At 53.5% G+C, this 14,490-nt stretch overlaps 2 protein-coding genes across 5 annotated transcripts in view; both read left to right on the forward strand.

The window, feature by feature from the left end:
• The window catches only part of LOC128943996 (septin-4-like), a 208,906-nt gene that overhangs the window by 116,951 nt on the left and 77,465 nt on the right, over positions 1-14,490 (forward strand). The gene's annotated exons all lie outside the window — the stretch shown is intronic.
• LOC128943994 (S-adenosyl-L-methionine-dependent tRNA 4-demethylwyosine synthase TYW1-like) overlaps positions 1-14,490 on the forward strand; it is a 105,053-nt gene that overhangs the window by 87,167 nt on the left and 3,396 nt on the right. For all 3 annotated transcript variants that reach the window (XM_054287049.1, XM_054287050.1, XM_054287047.1), the window contains exon 16: positions 2,207-2,374. In XM_054287049.1, the coding sequence (XP_054143024.1) occupies positions 2,207-2,374 (168 nt within the window). The remainder of the gene's footprint in view (positions 1-2,206; positions 2,375-14,490) is intronic.

Here is a 14,490-nt window from a genome sequence, read left to right on the forward strand (position 1 = left end):
TCCATGTGCAGGGAAATGCAGGTGAGTCAGGAATTGGCAGCTGGAGCAGGTGCCATGGCCATGCCACACATGAACCTGGATGCAAATTCCACTGAAAGAGGTCAAAGTGTTCTTCCCAGGGGGAAAACCACCAGCAGGCCAGACACAACATCCATAAAAGTGTGTTGTAAAGGCTGGTGCTTGATGGGATTTTGTGACTGGAATAAAAGAGCTCAGCCCAAGAGCAGAGGGGCTGGAACAACCCAGAGAGGGGGGCAGAGGGGCTGGGGGTGTCTGGAGGGAAACCCCTTTGTTCTCTTTGCTCTCTGAGCAGCCCTGGGATCTGGTGTGTGATCTCTCAGGGATGGCAGATGAATTGCTGGGAAATTGGCAGTGAATGATTTGATTGGGAGGAATTGATGGGGATCATGATCCTGGCTGTGAAATATTTTCAAGCGGCCATTAAAGGAAACCCTAAAGCTGAGCAGGGTCTGTGCCCCAGGTGGGTGACACTGAGAGCTCAGCACCCACTGAGCTGCTTGTGCTGCAAGGGGGGCAAATTACAGAGGAAAGGAAAGGAAAGGAAAGGAAAGGAAAGGAAAGGAAAGGAAAGGAAAGGAAAGGAAAGGAAAGGAAAGGAAAGGAAAGGAAAGGAAAGGAAAGGAAAGGAGAAGGAAGGGGAAGGAAGGAAGGAAGGAAGGAAGGAAGGAAGGAAGGAAGGAAGGAAGGAAGGAAGGAAGGAAGGAAGGAAGGAAGGAAGGGGAAGGAAGGAAGGAAGGGTGAAAGAAAAAAGAGAAAGAAGGGAAGAAAAATGAAAAGAGAGAGAAAAAAGGAAAAGCAAATTTGAGGTCATGGCTGAGACTAAATCAGTAATTCAGGAGGTTCAGGTGATCACATCTCCCAGTCAGAAGTAGCTGGTCCCTGAATGGTGAGGCTGGATAAGGAAGGCCTGGACGTGGCACTCAGAGCTGGGTGACACAGTGGGGACTGGTCACAGGCTGGACTTGGTGATCCTGGAGGGCTTTTCCAGCCTCAGGAATTCTGGGTTCAGAGGCTGAAGGTGGTGGATGGGGTGGGGGAGAGCTGCAGGTGTTGCACTCCCTGAGCAGTCCCCCAGAGCACAGTGCCGTGTCCTGGCTCTGTGTGGGGACAGAGAGACACGAGTCCATGCCTGGCTGGGGGCTTGGGCAGGAGCTGGAGCAGGAGCCCCGTTTCTCTGACACCCTGGGGTCTGAGGGCAGTGTCCTTGAGCAGTGTCACCTCTCAGGGGCACTTCTGGGGGTGCCTGCAGAACATGGCCCAGAAGCTGCTTCCCAAAGCTCCAGAGGAGGGACTGAGCTGTGTGTCAGTGTCTGCTGTGCCAGGGGTGCTCCCAGTGCCCAGGATGGGCACAGCCCACCCAGGGACCTGCTGGCTTTGGGCACAGCTGGGGCAGAATCCACAGCCTGGGCTGGAAGGAAGAGGCCCAGAGCTCTGTGGCACATGGGCAGATCTCTGGGAGTGTCCCACAGACATGGGACGCTTGCCCATGAGACTCTTCCAGACTTGTCACCTTTCCAGCCCCAGTGACCTTCTCCAAAGTCCCTTGGTCACTTGGGAGCATCCTGCCTTATCCTGTTAAAGGATCAATCCCAGCCTGTGTGTCACTGCAGGAGGGACACCTGGCACGGTGCTTTGGGAGTGTGTCAATAATGGGGACACCTGGCACAGTGCTTTGGGGACACCTGGCACGGTGCTTTGGGAGTGTGTCAATAATGGGGACACCTGGCACGGTGCTTTGGGGGTGTGTCAATAATGGGGACACCTGGCACAGTGCTTTGGGGACACCTGGCACGGTGCTTTGGGAGTGTGTCACTGCTGGGGACACCTGGCACAATGCTTGGGGGTGTGTTACTGTGTCACTTCTGTGGGGACACCTGGCACAGTGCTTTGGGGATGTGTCACTGTGTCACTGCTGGGGGGACACCTGGCACGGTGCTTTGGGGTGTGTCACTGCAGGAGGGACACCTGGCACGGTGCTTTGGGGTGTGTCACTGTCACTGCTGGGGACACCTGGCGCAGTGCTCTGGGGTGTGTCACTGCAGGAGGTACCCGGTTTGATGCCATCTCCAATCTGTGACCGTGCCATGGGATGGGATGCAGAGCCGGCAGCTGCAGGGTTTGCTGGGCTGGCACTGCCAGGGCTGGGGAGGGCTGAGCTGACTGTCCTGTTTCCCTGTGTCTCCAGGGTGTGACCTACTGTGGGGAGAGCTCAGCCAGCAGCCTGACCATGGCCAACGTGCCGTGGCACGAGGAGGTGCTGAGCTTCGTGCAGGAGCTGGCGCGGCTGCTCCCGGACTACGGCATCGCCTGCGAGCACGAGCACTCCAACTGCCTGCTGCTGGCCCACTGCAAGGTGAGCCTGCCTGGGCACGGCTGTGCCCTGCTGCCAGCTGCCTGCTGCTCCACAGTTATCCATCCACAGCTGTTTGGGCTGGAAAAGCCCTCTGGGGCCTTTGTGTCCAGCCCAGCGCTGCCCCATGTCCCCACGTGCCACATGCACACCTTCCAGGGCTGGGGACTCCTCGCATTGTCACTGCAGTGGGCCCCAGCTGGGTAATAACTAGCATTGACCCCATGATTCACAGAAGGCTGATCAATCTGTTTATTACATTCTTATTAAGAAACCCATTGCTTTATAGACAGTTACAATACAGCTGGATTTTTACTTCAATCCAAACCCATCACTATTGGCTAATTAAGAGACCACCCTTTGGTAGACAAACCTCCATAACACATTCCACATGTTCACAGCAACAGGGGCAGCAAGTGAAGATAAGAATTGTTTCTCATTCTTTTCTCTGATCATCTCACAGGCTTTTCCCAGCACAAAGTTGTCTGTTTCTCTCTGTGGCCAGAGAGCTGCTGCCACAGCCCATTCCAAAGCTTCCCAAGCCCTTCCAGTCACTGGCCAGGAGAATCCATGGTGTGGCCCAGGATTCCAGCCCTTCACACCCCTGGATGCCACTCAGACCCAAGGGATGCTCTGTTATTTTCCTGTTGCTCTGAGCCACCTCTCCAGAGGCAGAATCACCACATTTGGATCAGAGAACCACAGAATCATTTGGGTTGGAAAAGCCCAACCACCCCCCCCAGCACTGCCCAGGCCAGCACTGCCCCATGTCCCCAAGTGCCACCTCCACAGGGCTGTTAAACACCTCCAGGGGTGGGGACTCCAGCCCAACAACAAATTCCAGGAAGGAATTTCCCCAAATGCCCCCTGAGCTGCCCTGGCCCAGCCTGAGGCCGTTCCCTCTGCTCCTGTCCCTGTTCCCTGGAGCACAGCCCGACCCCCCCGGCTGTGCCCTCCTGTCAGGAGCTGTGCAGAGCCACAAGGGCCCCCTGAGCCTCCTTTGCTCCAGGCTGAGCCCCTGCCCAGCTCCCTCAGCCCCTCCTGGGGCTCCAGGCCCTCCCAGCTCCAGACCCTTCCCAGGACACCTCCAGCCCCTCGGGGTCTGCATTGCCATGACAGCTTCTCTGGGCCTCACCACCCTCATGGTAAAAAATATTCTCTTATATCCAATGGAAATCAGCCCTACTGCTGTTTAAATCCATCAGCCCTTGCAATGGGTCCTGCTGGAAAGGTTTGTCACCATCTTCCCTTCAAGTACTTGAAAGGAAATGAAATGAAATACAAGTAAAATGCAAAAAAAAAAAATTGAAGTACGCAGGAAATGAAAAATAATGAGTACATATTTGCTTTCTGAGCTTCAGAAAAGATTAATAGAAGGGCAGCAGAAGAAGATAATAATGTGCCAGCTGGGCACCTGATGGAATTGTAGATTCCTGGAGTGCTTTGGGTTGGAAGGACCTTAAAGCCCATCCCATTCCATGGCAGGGACACCTCCCACTGTCCCAGGTGCTCCCAGCCCTGTCCAGCCTGGCCTTGGGCACTGCCAGGGATCCAGGGGCAGCCACAGCTGCTCTGGGCATCCTGTGCCAGGGCCTGCCCACCCTCACAGGGAGGAATTTCTCCTGAATATCCAAGCTAAACCTTCTTTGGAATCTGCAAAGGGAGCAGCTGGGAAGGAGCAGAGAAAACCAGGACACCTGGCAGTGGTTGTGTTTGATCTCACCTTAAATTGGCTTTATTTACAGTCTCACTCCTGGCTGTTGCCACTGGCAACTGTTCCTGAGAAAGCAAAATCTCCTTTTGCATTGTGAGGTCCAGGAAAGCAAACAAACAGATTGCAGAAACCTTCTTGAGGCAGAATTTAACTAACACCATTAGCAAAGAGAATAAATTGGTACCTGTCCAGGAGGAATTCAACAGCTGCTTCTACTTCCACAGCCATTAGCAGAGGGTGTCTGTGGGAAACAATCTGTCCTCGGTGCTAAAATAGCTAATAAAAAATAAATTCATTTCCATTAGGCTTTAATTTTTGAGTTTCAGGCTCTAGTGGAGAATATAATCTGTCAGTGCCTATTATTTGCAGGAAAACCTGTGCTCTGGGATTGATCAAACTGGAGTGAGTAATTGCAAAATCAAAGGGGGCTTTAAAAAATTAAGAGGTTGCAGGAAGAGTGTGATAAAAATCATTAAGAAATGTGATTTATTTCACTGGGTCTGAGTTTGGAGGTGTCCAGACAAAGCTCCTGGTGAGTTTAATGCTGCCATTGAATGCCAGCCTGTGGGAAGGAGTCTGGGAATGTCAGGAATGATCCATCCTGCAGCTGCTGCCTGGCATGGATGGGATCATTGATTGGCACCTGCCTGTGGTGAGTGACAGCTCAGCAGTGAATCTCTCTCTTGAGGGCAGGGGTTGAGGGAGAAAAGGGATTTTAAGGAAAGCAAACGGCAGGGTTTGTGTCTGGTGTTATTTTCTCTCTCTGGAGGTCACAGGTGGTGCTGAGATGGGAACTGGGGCTCCTGGGGCCCTTCAGGGTGCTGAACTCTCCTGTTCAGCCTCCAGGTCCCTTCCCACACAGATATTGATTTTCCCTGCTGGCCAGCAGTGGTTCTGCCCTCTGGGAGCCCTCAGGATCCCACTTGAACCTCAGAGAGCTTTGGATCCCAGGGGAGCTCAAAAAGTCCTAAAAACTGAGTCCTCACAGCAAGATTTGGATTTCACTTAGGTCCCTAAAGGGCACCCCAGAGAACAGCCCTGTGCCCTGCTCCCCATGCCCTGAGCATCCACCTGTTCCTGGGATTTCATGGCTTTGGGGCCCTGGGTGCCAGCTCCTCACATCCCAGACTGGTTGGAGAGGGGAGGGACCCTAAAGCCCATCCAGTGCCACTCCTGCCATGGCAGGGACACCTCCCACTGCCCCAGGCTGCTCCAGCCCCGTCCAGCCTGGCCCTGGGCACTGCTGGGAGCTCCCCTTCCCTGCCCCTCCTGCATCCTCCTCCTCCCAGCCTTCCCTGGTTCCCATCTCTCTGCTGTTGGGGCTCCCTCCTCTTTGATTCTCTAGCAACACTGCTGAATTCTTGAGTGATTCTCTTTGCTTTTGAGTAAATCCCATAAACCATGGTCACAAAAATGGGATTTATGGCATCGCTTTGAACTAATGGGCTGAGATATCAACCCAGCAGCAACTTTCTAATGGAAGAGTTAATTCCAGGACCCTTTTCCAGAGGGAGGCCTGAGGTTGCTGCTGTTCCTGGCTGGGACACTCAGTGCCCCTCAGCACCAGAAGAACTCCTGAGAAGGGGAAGGTGCTGCAGCTGCCTCGCAGGGAGGATTTCTCTGAAGGAAATTCAATATATTGGTCATTTCTGGACTAAATCCCTGTGCCCTGTAGTGCTGGATTTGCTTTCCACGTGTGTTCCACCCTGTCCTTGTCCCAAAGCACTTCCAGCCCATTTTGTTCATTAACCCTTTTTCCCCTGGAGCAGGTGGTTGTTTTGCAGCTCCCTGGGGCTTTACAGCAGCAGGTTCTGGCCAGTTCAGTCAGTGCTGTGTGTGCTGCTGAGGCAGGCTGGGGCACTGGGATCCCAGAGCTCTGGGGCAGGACAGGAGGGTTCCTGTCTGAGCACCCAGGGCTGGTTCCCAGCTCTCAGGGTGACATGAGCAGGGTGGGCTCAGCACCCTGCTGCCATCAGCCCTTTGTGCTTTCATTAATCTGACAGGCCTGGGATTGGTTAGAAAAGCTCTCCAAAGTCCAACTGGCACCCAGCAGTGTCCCCACGTGCCACATCCACACACCTTTGGGACACTTCCAGGCATGGGGACTCCACCCTTGCCCTGGACAGCTGTGCCAGGCCCTGACCACCCTTTCATGGAAGAAATTTTCCCTGATCTCCAACCTGAGCCTACCCTGGCACCATTTGTGACTGTTTCCTCTTGTCGTGTCACTTGTTCCTGAGAGAAAAGACCAGGACCCACCTCCCTGCAGCCACAGCCAAGGCTGCACCAGCAGGGTGTCCCTCCCTGGCTCTAGGCACTCCTTGGGGCTGCAGGGGCAGCTCTGGGCTCCAGCCCTCTCTTGGCTCCCTGTTGGATGTGGTCTGGTTGTGTTCTCCAGCATGGCAGGGGCACTGTGGCATCCGCAAAGGGACTGAAGGGCTGCTGGGGACATCCCTTCAGAGAGTTCATTTCCCATACCCAAACACCCTTGTGAGGGTGGGCAGGCCCTGGCACAGGGTGCCCAGAGCAGCTGTGGCTGCCCCTGGATCCCTGGCAGTGCCCAAGGCCAGGCTGGACACTGGGAGCAGCCTGGGACAGTGGAAGGTGTCCCTGCCATGCAGGGGTGGCACTGGATGGGATTTAAGGTCCTTCCAACCCAAACCAGCCCAGGATTCTGTGTGGCTGAAGTGCTGGGGTGTCCCAGGGCAGCTGTTGGGGACAGGGAGCAGCCTGGCCAGAGGTGCCCATCCCTGTCCTTCAGCCACAGAATCCCCAGCCAGGAGGGACTTGGCCTTTCCCTCCCAGTGTGGGCACAGCTCAGGGACAGGCACTGCAGTGTTCCATGCTGAGCATCCCAGGCTGAGCATCCCTGCTATATTTAGGGAGGAAGAGGAAGCACTTCACTCCCAGCTGCACATCCCCTGCCGAGGGCTGCAGCAGGGACACAGAGTCCATCACGTTCAGTTCCTTCCTGCCTCCGTCCTTGCGAGAGTGGGAGCTGTCCTTGTCATCCAGGGACAGCACCAGGGGAAACCAGACCTGGAGGAGAGGCTCACAGAGAGATGGAACATCCTGGGATCTGCTGCAGGGCAGGGCATGGTGTGGAGCCCAGGTGGGGACAAGGTGGCCCCAGGTGAGGACAAGGTGACCCCAAGTGTGGACAAGGTGTCTCAGCAACCAAGCAGCCTCCCTAGAGCAGCTGTGAGCAGGGAATGGTGAAATACCCAAAGGTTCTCTCCCTAGAGCAGCTGTGAGCAGGGAATGGTGGAATTCCTGAAGGTTTTCTCCTTAGAGCAGCTGTGAGCAGGGAATGGTGGAATTCCTGAAGGTTTTCTCCTTAGAGCAGCTGTGAGCAGGGAATGGTGGGATTCCCCAAGGTTCTCTCCCTCTCCCTGGCCCCTGGCAGCAGGAAGGTGGCTCTGCTGGCCTGGCTGTGTCAGTGGTGATGAGCAGCTCTCCCTTGTGCTGAAGTTACCCAGCTTCCATCCCTGGGAGTGGGAGCTGCCAGGTGGAGCCTGGGCAGGGATTAAAAACCCCAAATCTGCCATGGGGAACCTTCCCTTGGAGCAGCACCCCGGGGTCAGGGGATCAGCACAGGATTCCATGGGCTCAGCTCGGGGCAGTTCAGGTTGTCCCACTCTTTGGGGATCCAGAACAGTGAATTCCATCTTTAGAACAGTGAATTCCATCTCCATGTGGAAGAGTTCCCTGTGCCCTGACACCTCTGCTGGCTCCTGAGCATGGGCTGAGGTCACTGAGGGTGGAATTGCAGGGCTGCTCGTTGTTCCCAGCTAAACCTGGTGGGAATTGTGGTGTGGTGGCTGCTCCCAGATCTGTCTGCAGAGCTGCTGAGGGATTTGGGGCTTGGCTGTTCCCAGGGCTGTGCCCCTGTGCTGGTTTTCCTTCAGCCCCATGGACTGGGATGTGGAGAGGCTCAGCTCTGTGTGCCTGGCATCCCAGTGCTTGTGGGATCAGTCAGGGAATGGTTTGGGTGGGAAGGGACCTAAACCCCATCCAGTGCCACCCCTGCCATGGCAGGGACACCTCCCACTGTCCCAGGCTGCTCCCAATGTCCAGCCTGGCCTTGGGCACTGCCAGGGATCCAGGGGCAGCCCCAGCTGCTCTGGGCACCCTGTGCCAGGGCCTGCCCACCCTCACAGGGAACAATTCCCAATTCCCAATATCCCACCCAGCCCTGCCCTCCTTCCTCTTAAGGCCATTATTACCATCTCTTACCTCACCTGCAACTTAAAAATCAGCTCAATTCCCTCCTAAAGCCTGAGGTTGGGATTATAATTCAAAAGGAGGAGCTTGCAGGTTTTTGCCAAGCACTGTGACCCTGTTCAGTGTAATTTCACACAATATTTCTCCTTGTTTTGCTGAGTGACTCCAGTTCAGTCACTTCCCCTGTCAAACAAAGGAAGCCTTAAATAATTGTGAGCCTTAATGAGGTGAGAAGGGGGGTCATAATTCTGGAAATTATTTGTTTGTCTTGGAGAGCCGGTGCTGGCAGGTGGTGAAGCGTGCTGTGTTTGATGGCAGCCTGTGGGAAGGTGCAAGGCTGCTGCTTTATCCAGGGATGGGCTCAGGATGGAGCCACCCAGATCCAACCAGTGCCCAGGGAAGTGGCCACTGGTGGGCACAGGGCTCAGGGCTGGCAGCCACACCTGGAGGGGGACCTCAGTCCTGGGTCCCACCTGGGCATGGGGTCACCTCTGCTCTGACAGCTCCTGCTCCAGCCCCCCCAGCCTCTGATCCAGCCCCCCAGTTCTTGTTCCAGCCCCCCAGCTCCTGCTCCAGCCCCTGTGGTATTTTCCAGGTCCCCAGACGAGAGAGGAAATGATGAATCTGACTCCATGTTCTTAGAAGGCTAATTTATTATTTTGTGATAAATATTATATTAAAGAATGCTGTACTAAAATTAAACTAAGAATTAACTAAAGAATAGAGAAAGGATACTTACAAAAGGCTTAACAAGATACTAATTAAAAACTTGTGACTCTCTCCAGAGTCCCCACACAGCTGGACAGTGATTGGCCAATAAGTAAAAACAATTCACATGGAACCAATCAAACAACCACCTGTTGGATAAACAATCTCCAACCACATTCCAGAGCAGCAAAACACAGCAGAAGCAAATGAGATAATATTGTTTTCCTTTTTCTCTGAGGCTTCTCAGCTTCCCAGGACAAAAGTCCTGGGAAAGAGGATTTTTCAGAAAATATGATGGTGACAAACCCCCACAGCTCCTGCTCCAGCCCAGCCACCTCCTTCCAGCCCCCCCAGCCCCTCCAGGCCAGGGGTGCTCCGTGGTGCCAGGCTGGAGAGCTGAGGGAAGGAAGGAAGGAGGGATGTTGCTGTTTTAGGGTTGGGAATGAAGGATGTTGCTGTTTTGGGGTTGGGAAGGACGGGTGCTGTGGTTTTGGGGTTGGAAATGAAGGATGTTGCTGTTTGGGGTTGGGAAGGAGGGATGTTGCTGTTCTGGGGGTGGGAATGAAGGATGTTGTAGGGTTGGGAATGAAGGATGTTGCTGTTCTGGGTTGGGAATGAAGGATGTTGCTGCTTTAGGGTTGGGAATGAAGGACGTTGCTGTTTTAGGGATGGAAATGAAGGATGTTTTAGGGTTGGGAATGAAGGATGTTGCTGTTTTAGGGATGGAAATGAAGGATGTTTTAGGGTTGGGAATGAAGGATGTTGCTGTTTGGGGTTGGAAGGTGAGTTCAGTGGGGCAGGCACAGCAGGGTGGATCTGCCCTCCCAGTGCTGCTGTGGGATGGCAGTTCCAGCAGCTGGGACAGCCGTGAGCACAGCTCAGTGTCTGTCTGTCTGTCTGTCTGTCCCTCTGACACTCCCCCAGAGGGCGTGTGGGTCCCAGGCTGTGTGCACCAAGTGTTTCATTGGAGGCTTTGGGGTTTTGGTTGGTTGTTTTTTGTGTGGCTTTTGGGTTTGGTTTGGGTTTTCTTGTGGAGGTTCTTTTGTTTGTTTGTTTTGTTTTGGGGTTTGGTTTACTTTAGGAGGAGTCTTAGTCTGCTTTGGGTTTTTTGTTTTGTTGGTTTTGGTGAGCTTGGGTAGGTTTGGGGTTTGGTTTGCTTTGGTTTGATTTGGGTTTTTTTGGTTTTTTTCAGGTTTATTTTTCGGGGGAGGGATTGAGGGTTTTTTTTCTGGTATTTCATTTGGGTTTGGGATTTTTTTCCCCTGTTTTAGGGTGTTTGGATTTTTGGGGGGAATTTTGTTGTATTTTTTTTTGTTGTTTGTTTGGTTTTGGTTTTTTGTTTGTTTTTGTTTTGTTTTTGTTTTTGATTTTATTGTGATTTTGAGTGTTTGTCTTTGGAGGGGAGCTTTGTGAGTTTTTTTTTATGGTTATTTTTGTTTGGTTTGGAAGGGGCAGGTTTTGTTTGTTCTGGGTTGGGGGTTTTTGTTAATTTGTGTTTTTTTGTGGGGCTGCTTCCCCTGCTGGATGCTGATTGTTATTTTTGATGTATGGTCTTTAAAACTCTGTGAAAATTGCTGGATTTAACCATTAAATCCTGTGCATCCCCCGGGGAAAATCCATTTGTTGGATTTGAGGACTTTGTGGCCTTGAATCCTCAACAGGAGCAGAGGGAACGGCCTCAGGCTGGGCCAGGGGAGCTCAGGGTGGATTTTGGGGAAATTTCTCACTGAAAGGGTTGTCCACGCCTGGCACAGCTGCCCAGGGCAGTGTCAGTGTCCCTGTCCCTGGAGGGGTTTAACAGCCCTGTGCATGTGGCACTTGGGGACATGGGGCACTGGTGGCCTTGGCAGTGCTTTGGGGATGGTTGGGTGATCCTGGAGGAGTTTTCCAACCCCACTGTTTGTAGGATTCTCACCACAGAGGAGCTCTGGGGTCTGCCCCACTCCCCCAGTGCTCCCCAGGGACCCTGGAGGGCAGCACAGCTCCGAGGAGGGGAGTTCTCCATGCAGGATGGACCCGGTGCTCCCAGCCCTGCAGGAGCCACCACAGCTTTTCCTTTTCCTTTTCCTTTTCCTTTTCCTTTTCCTTTTCCTTTTCCTTTTCCTTTTCCCTTTTTCCTTTCCCTTCTCCTCTTCCTTTCCCTTCCCTTCTTTTCCTCTTCCTTTCCTTTTCCTCTCCTCAAGTCAGTGGCTCAGGAGGAGCCTCCTCGTGCCAGTGTGTTGGCTCTGAAGGAAATACAACATTACCCTTGCTAGGACAAACTAATTGGTTTTAGCTTTCTTCCATTGCTCAGCATTCCCTGTGTCACAGCCCAGCCTCTCTCCCATATTTTATCCTGTCAGATACACCTGGGATTATTTCTCAGCAGTGCTCCTGTCTGGGGGAATGTAGTGCATGGTGCTCCTGGATTGTCCTTAATCTGTGCACATGTTCCACCCCCCAAACTGCCTCTGCAAATATGTTGATAAGCAAAGCAATCTGGAGCGTGGCTCTTCTCCTTCAGGAATATTGATGGATTTCAGGAGCTGCTCCTGCTGCAGTGAGAGCAGCTGTGAATCCACTGCCAAAGAGAAGTGATGGATTTGTCCTGCCCAGGGCCACTCCTGGCAGTTCAGGAGCAAAGGGAGGCTCAGCCAGGCTCTGCAGAAGCTTCCAGGGAACCTGGCTCTCAATTTAATCCCAGTTTCTGATTGGATATATGGATATATCCCAGCTTGCATGGATGGATACATCCCAGTCTGGATTTATGGAGCTATCCCAGTTTGCACATAGGGATAAATGGATCTGTCCCAGTTTGGATACATGGATCTGTCCCAGTTTGGATGTATGGATATATCCCAGTCTGGATATATGGATATATCCCAGTCTGGATGTATGGATATATCACAGTTTGGATATATCACAGTTTGGATACATGGATATATACCAGTTAGGATATATGGATCTATTGATCTATCCCAGTTTGGATGTATGGATCTCTCCCAATATGGATATATGGATCCATGGATCTAACCCAGTCTGGATGTATGGATATATCCCAATTTGGATCCATGGACCTCTCCCAGTTTGGATATATGGATCTCTGGATCTCTGCCAGTCTGGATGTATGGATATATCCCAATTTGGATGTATGGATCCATGGATCTATCCGAATTTGGATCCATGGATATATTCCAGTTTGGATCCATGGATCTCTGCCAGTCTGGATGTATGGATCTGTCCCAGTCTGTATGGATCTCTCCCAGTTTGGATCCATGGATCTCTCCCAGTTTGGTTGTGTGGATCCATAGATCTCTCCCAGTTTGGATGTATGGTTTCGTGGATCTATCCCAGTTTGGATCCATGGATCTCTCCCAGTTTGGTTGTGTGGATCCATAGATCTCTCCCAGTTTGGATGTATGGTTTCGTGGATCTATCCCAGTTTGGATCCATGGATCTCTCCCAGTTTGGTTGTGTGGATCCATAGATCTCTCCCAGTTTGGATGTATGGTTTCGTGGATCTATCCCAGTTTGGATCCATGGATCTCTCCCAGTTTGGTTGTGTGGATCCATAGATCTCTCCCAGTTTGGATGTATGGTTTCGTGGATCTATCCCAGTTTGGGTCCATGGATCTCTCCCAGTTTGTCCCAGGGCTCTGTGAGGGATGGGCCCTGTCCCGTTCCAGCCCTGTCCTGGGCCTGTCCCATTCCAGCCCTGCCAGGAAGGGGCCTGGGGGACCCTGGGCTGTCCCTCGCTCAGCAGAGAGCCCTGGGGGCCAGTGGTGTCCTGGGGTTAATGAATTGGTAATTAATTAACTCATTGTCCTGATCCAGCAGCCAGGGAGGGATCCCAGCCCTGGGAGCAGCTCTGGGTGCTGTGTCCAGCTCTGGATCCTCAGCACAGCAGGGACAGCAGCTCCTGGAGCGGGGCCAGCTCAGGCTGTGAGGATGAGGAGGGCCTGGAGCATCTCTGTGCCCAGCAAAGGCTGAGGGAGCTGGGGCTGCTCAGGCTGGAGAGGAGCCCCAGCTGAGAGGGGCCCTCAGGCCTGGCTGTCCCTGTGTGCAGGGAGGGGCAGAGCAGGGCCCAGGCTCTGCTCCAGGCCCAGCAGCGGCACCAGAGCCACGGGCAGGGCCTGAGCCCAGCACTGCCCCTGCCCAGGAGGCACAACTTGTGCCCTGGGCAGTGCCCAGCCCTGAGCAGGCTGCCCAGGGAGGGGCTGGAGTCTCCCTCAGCATTGGGGATCCTGCAGAGCCCTGTGCACACAATGCTGTGCCCTTGCTCTGGGATGGCCCTGCCTGAGCACGGAGGTGCCACCAGGGACCCTCTGGGCCTCTGCCCAGCCTGGCTAAGTCTGAGATTTTGTTTCCCCTCATTCCTGTGCCTCTTGGATCCCATCATTAATGCCTCCAGTGCTCCTTGCCCTGGAGGATGTGCAGGATTCCATCAGGGCTTTCCTGGCTGTACATCCATGCCACAGAGGGTGTTGTGACCCTGGGACTGGAGCTCAGGGGCTCCTGAGTCACCCCAGTGCTGGCAGAGCCCTCAGGGAGGGAGAGTTTCCCTTTGCAGCCCAGCCCAGGGCCAGCTGAAGGAGCTGTGGCACTCTGGGATTCCAGCTCAGGGAAGAACCAGGGGAGGGCTCTCAGCCATTTCCCTTGTGTCCATGTATTTATCACCCTGAATAGTTCCCTAAAACACCTGCCCATGTTAGGCTGGGATCCCAGGGATGTTTAAGGTTGGCTCACCTGTTAAATGGATGCTGTGAAACTGCTTTGAGACCTAAATCTTTTGTTCCCCGTGGAACAATCCCAACATTGTTAAATCCAAGCTGTAAATCTCATTTGGGCAGTTGAGGCTGTTCTTCCCCACTCTGGGTTTGGGATTTATTCCTCAGCAGGAGCCATTTCTCCCCATGCCCCTCTGGTGCTGTGGCTCATGGCTGTGCTGTCACTGCACTAAAAATGGTGATTATTGATTGATCTGCTCTGGAATGGATCCCAGCTTGGTGGGAATGGGGTCACAGAATCCTGGAGGGGTTGGGTGGGAAGGGACCTCAAACCCATCCAGCCATGGCAGGGACACCTCCCATTGTCCCAGGCTGCTCCCAGCCCTGTCCAGCCTGGCCTTGGGCACTGCTAGGGATCCAGGGGCAGCCCCAGCTGCTCTGGGAATTCCATCCCAGCCCCTGCCCATCCTCACAGGGAGAATTCCCTCCCAGTGTCCCATCCAACCCTCTGGCAGTGGGAGGCCAATCCTCCTTTGGCCTGAAAGGCTTTGCTGGGTCCTCTGCTTTGCGTTTGCCCTTGAGTTTGCTGGGTGTTCATGGATCAAACCTGGAGGGAGCAAAGTCAGGTGTCAGGTGTGACATTGTCACCTCCCCAGCTCTGCAGAGCCTCAGTCCTCGTTGGGATCAGGGTTTTTCCTGTACAGGTGACACGATGTCTCCTCTGCCATTGCTCTCCTGGTGGCCTCACACCCATCCCCACCTTGGCA

Source organism: Melozone crissalis, unplaced genomic scaffold (genome assembly GCF_028551555.1).
Source record: "Melozone crissalis strain CALT ecotype California unplaced genomic scaffold, PUWL_Pcris_2 ptg000057l_1, whole genome shotgun sequence".
Classification (NCBI taxonomy): Eukaryota; Metazoa; Chordata; class Aves; order Passeriformes; family Passerellidae; genus Melozone; species Melozone crissalis.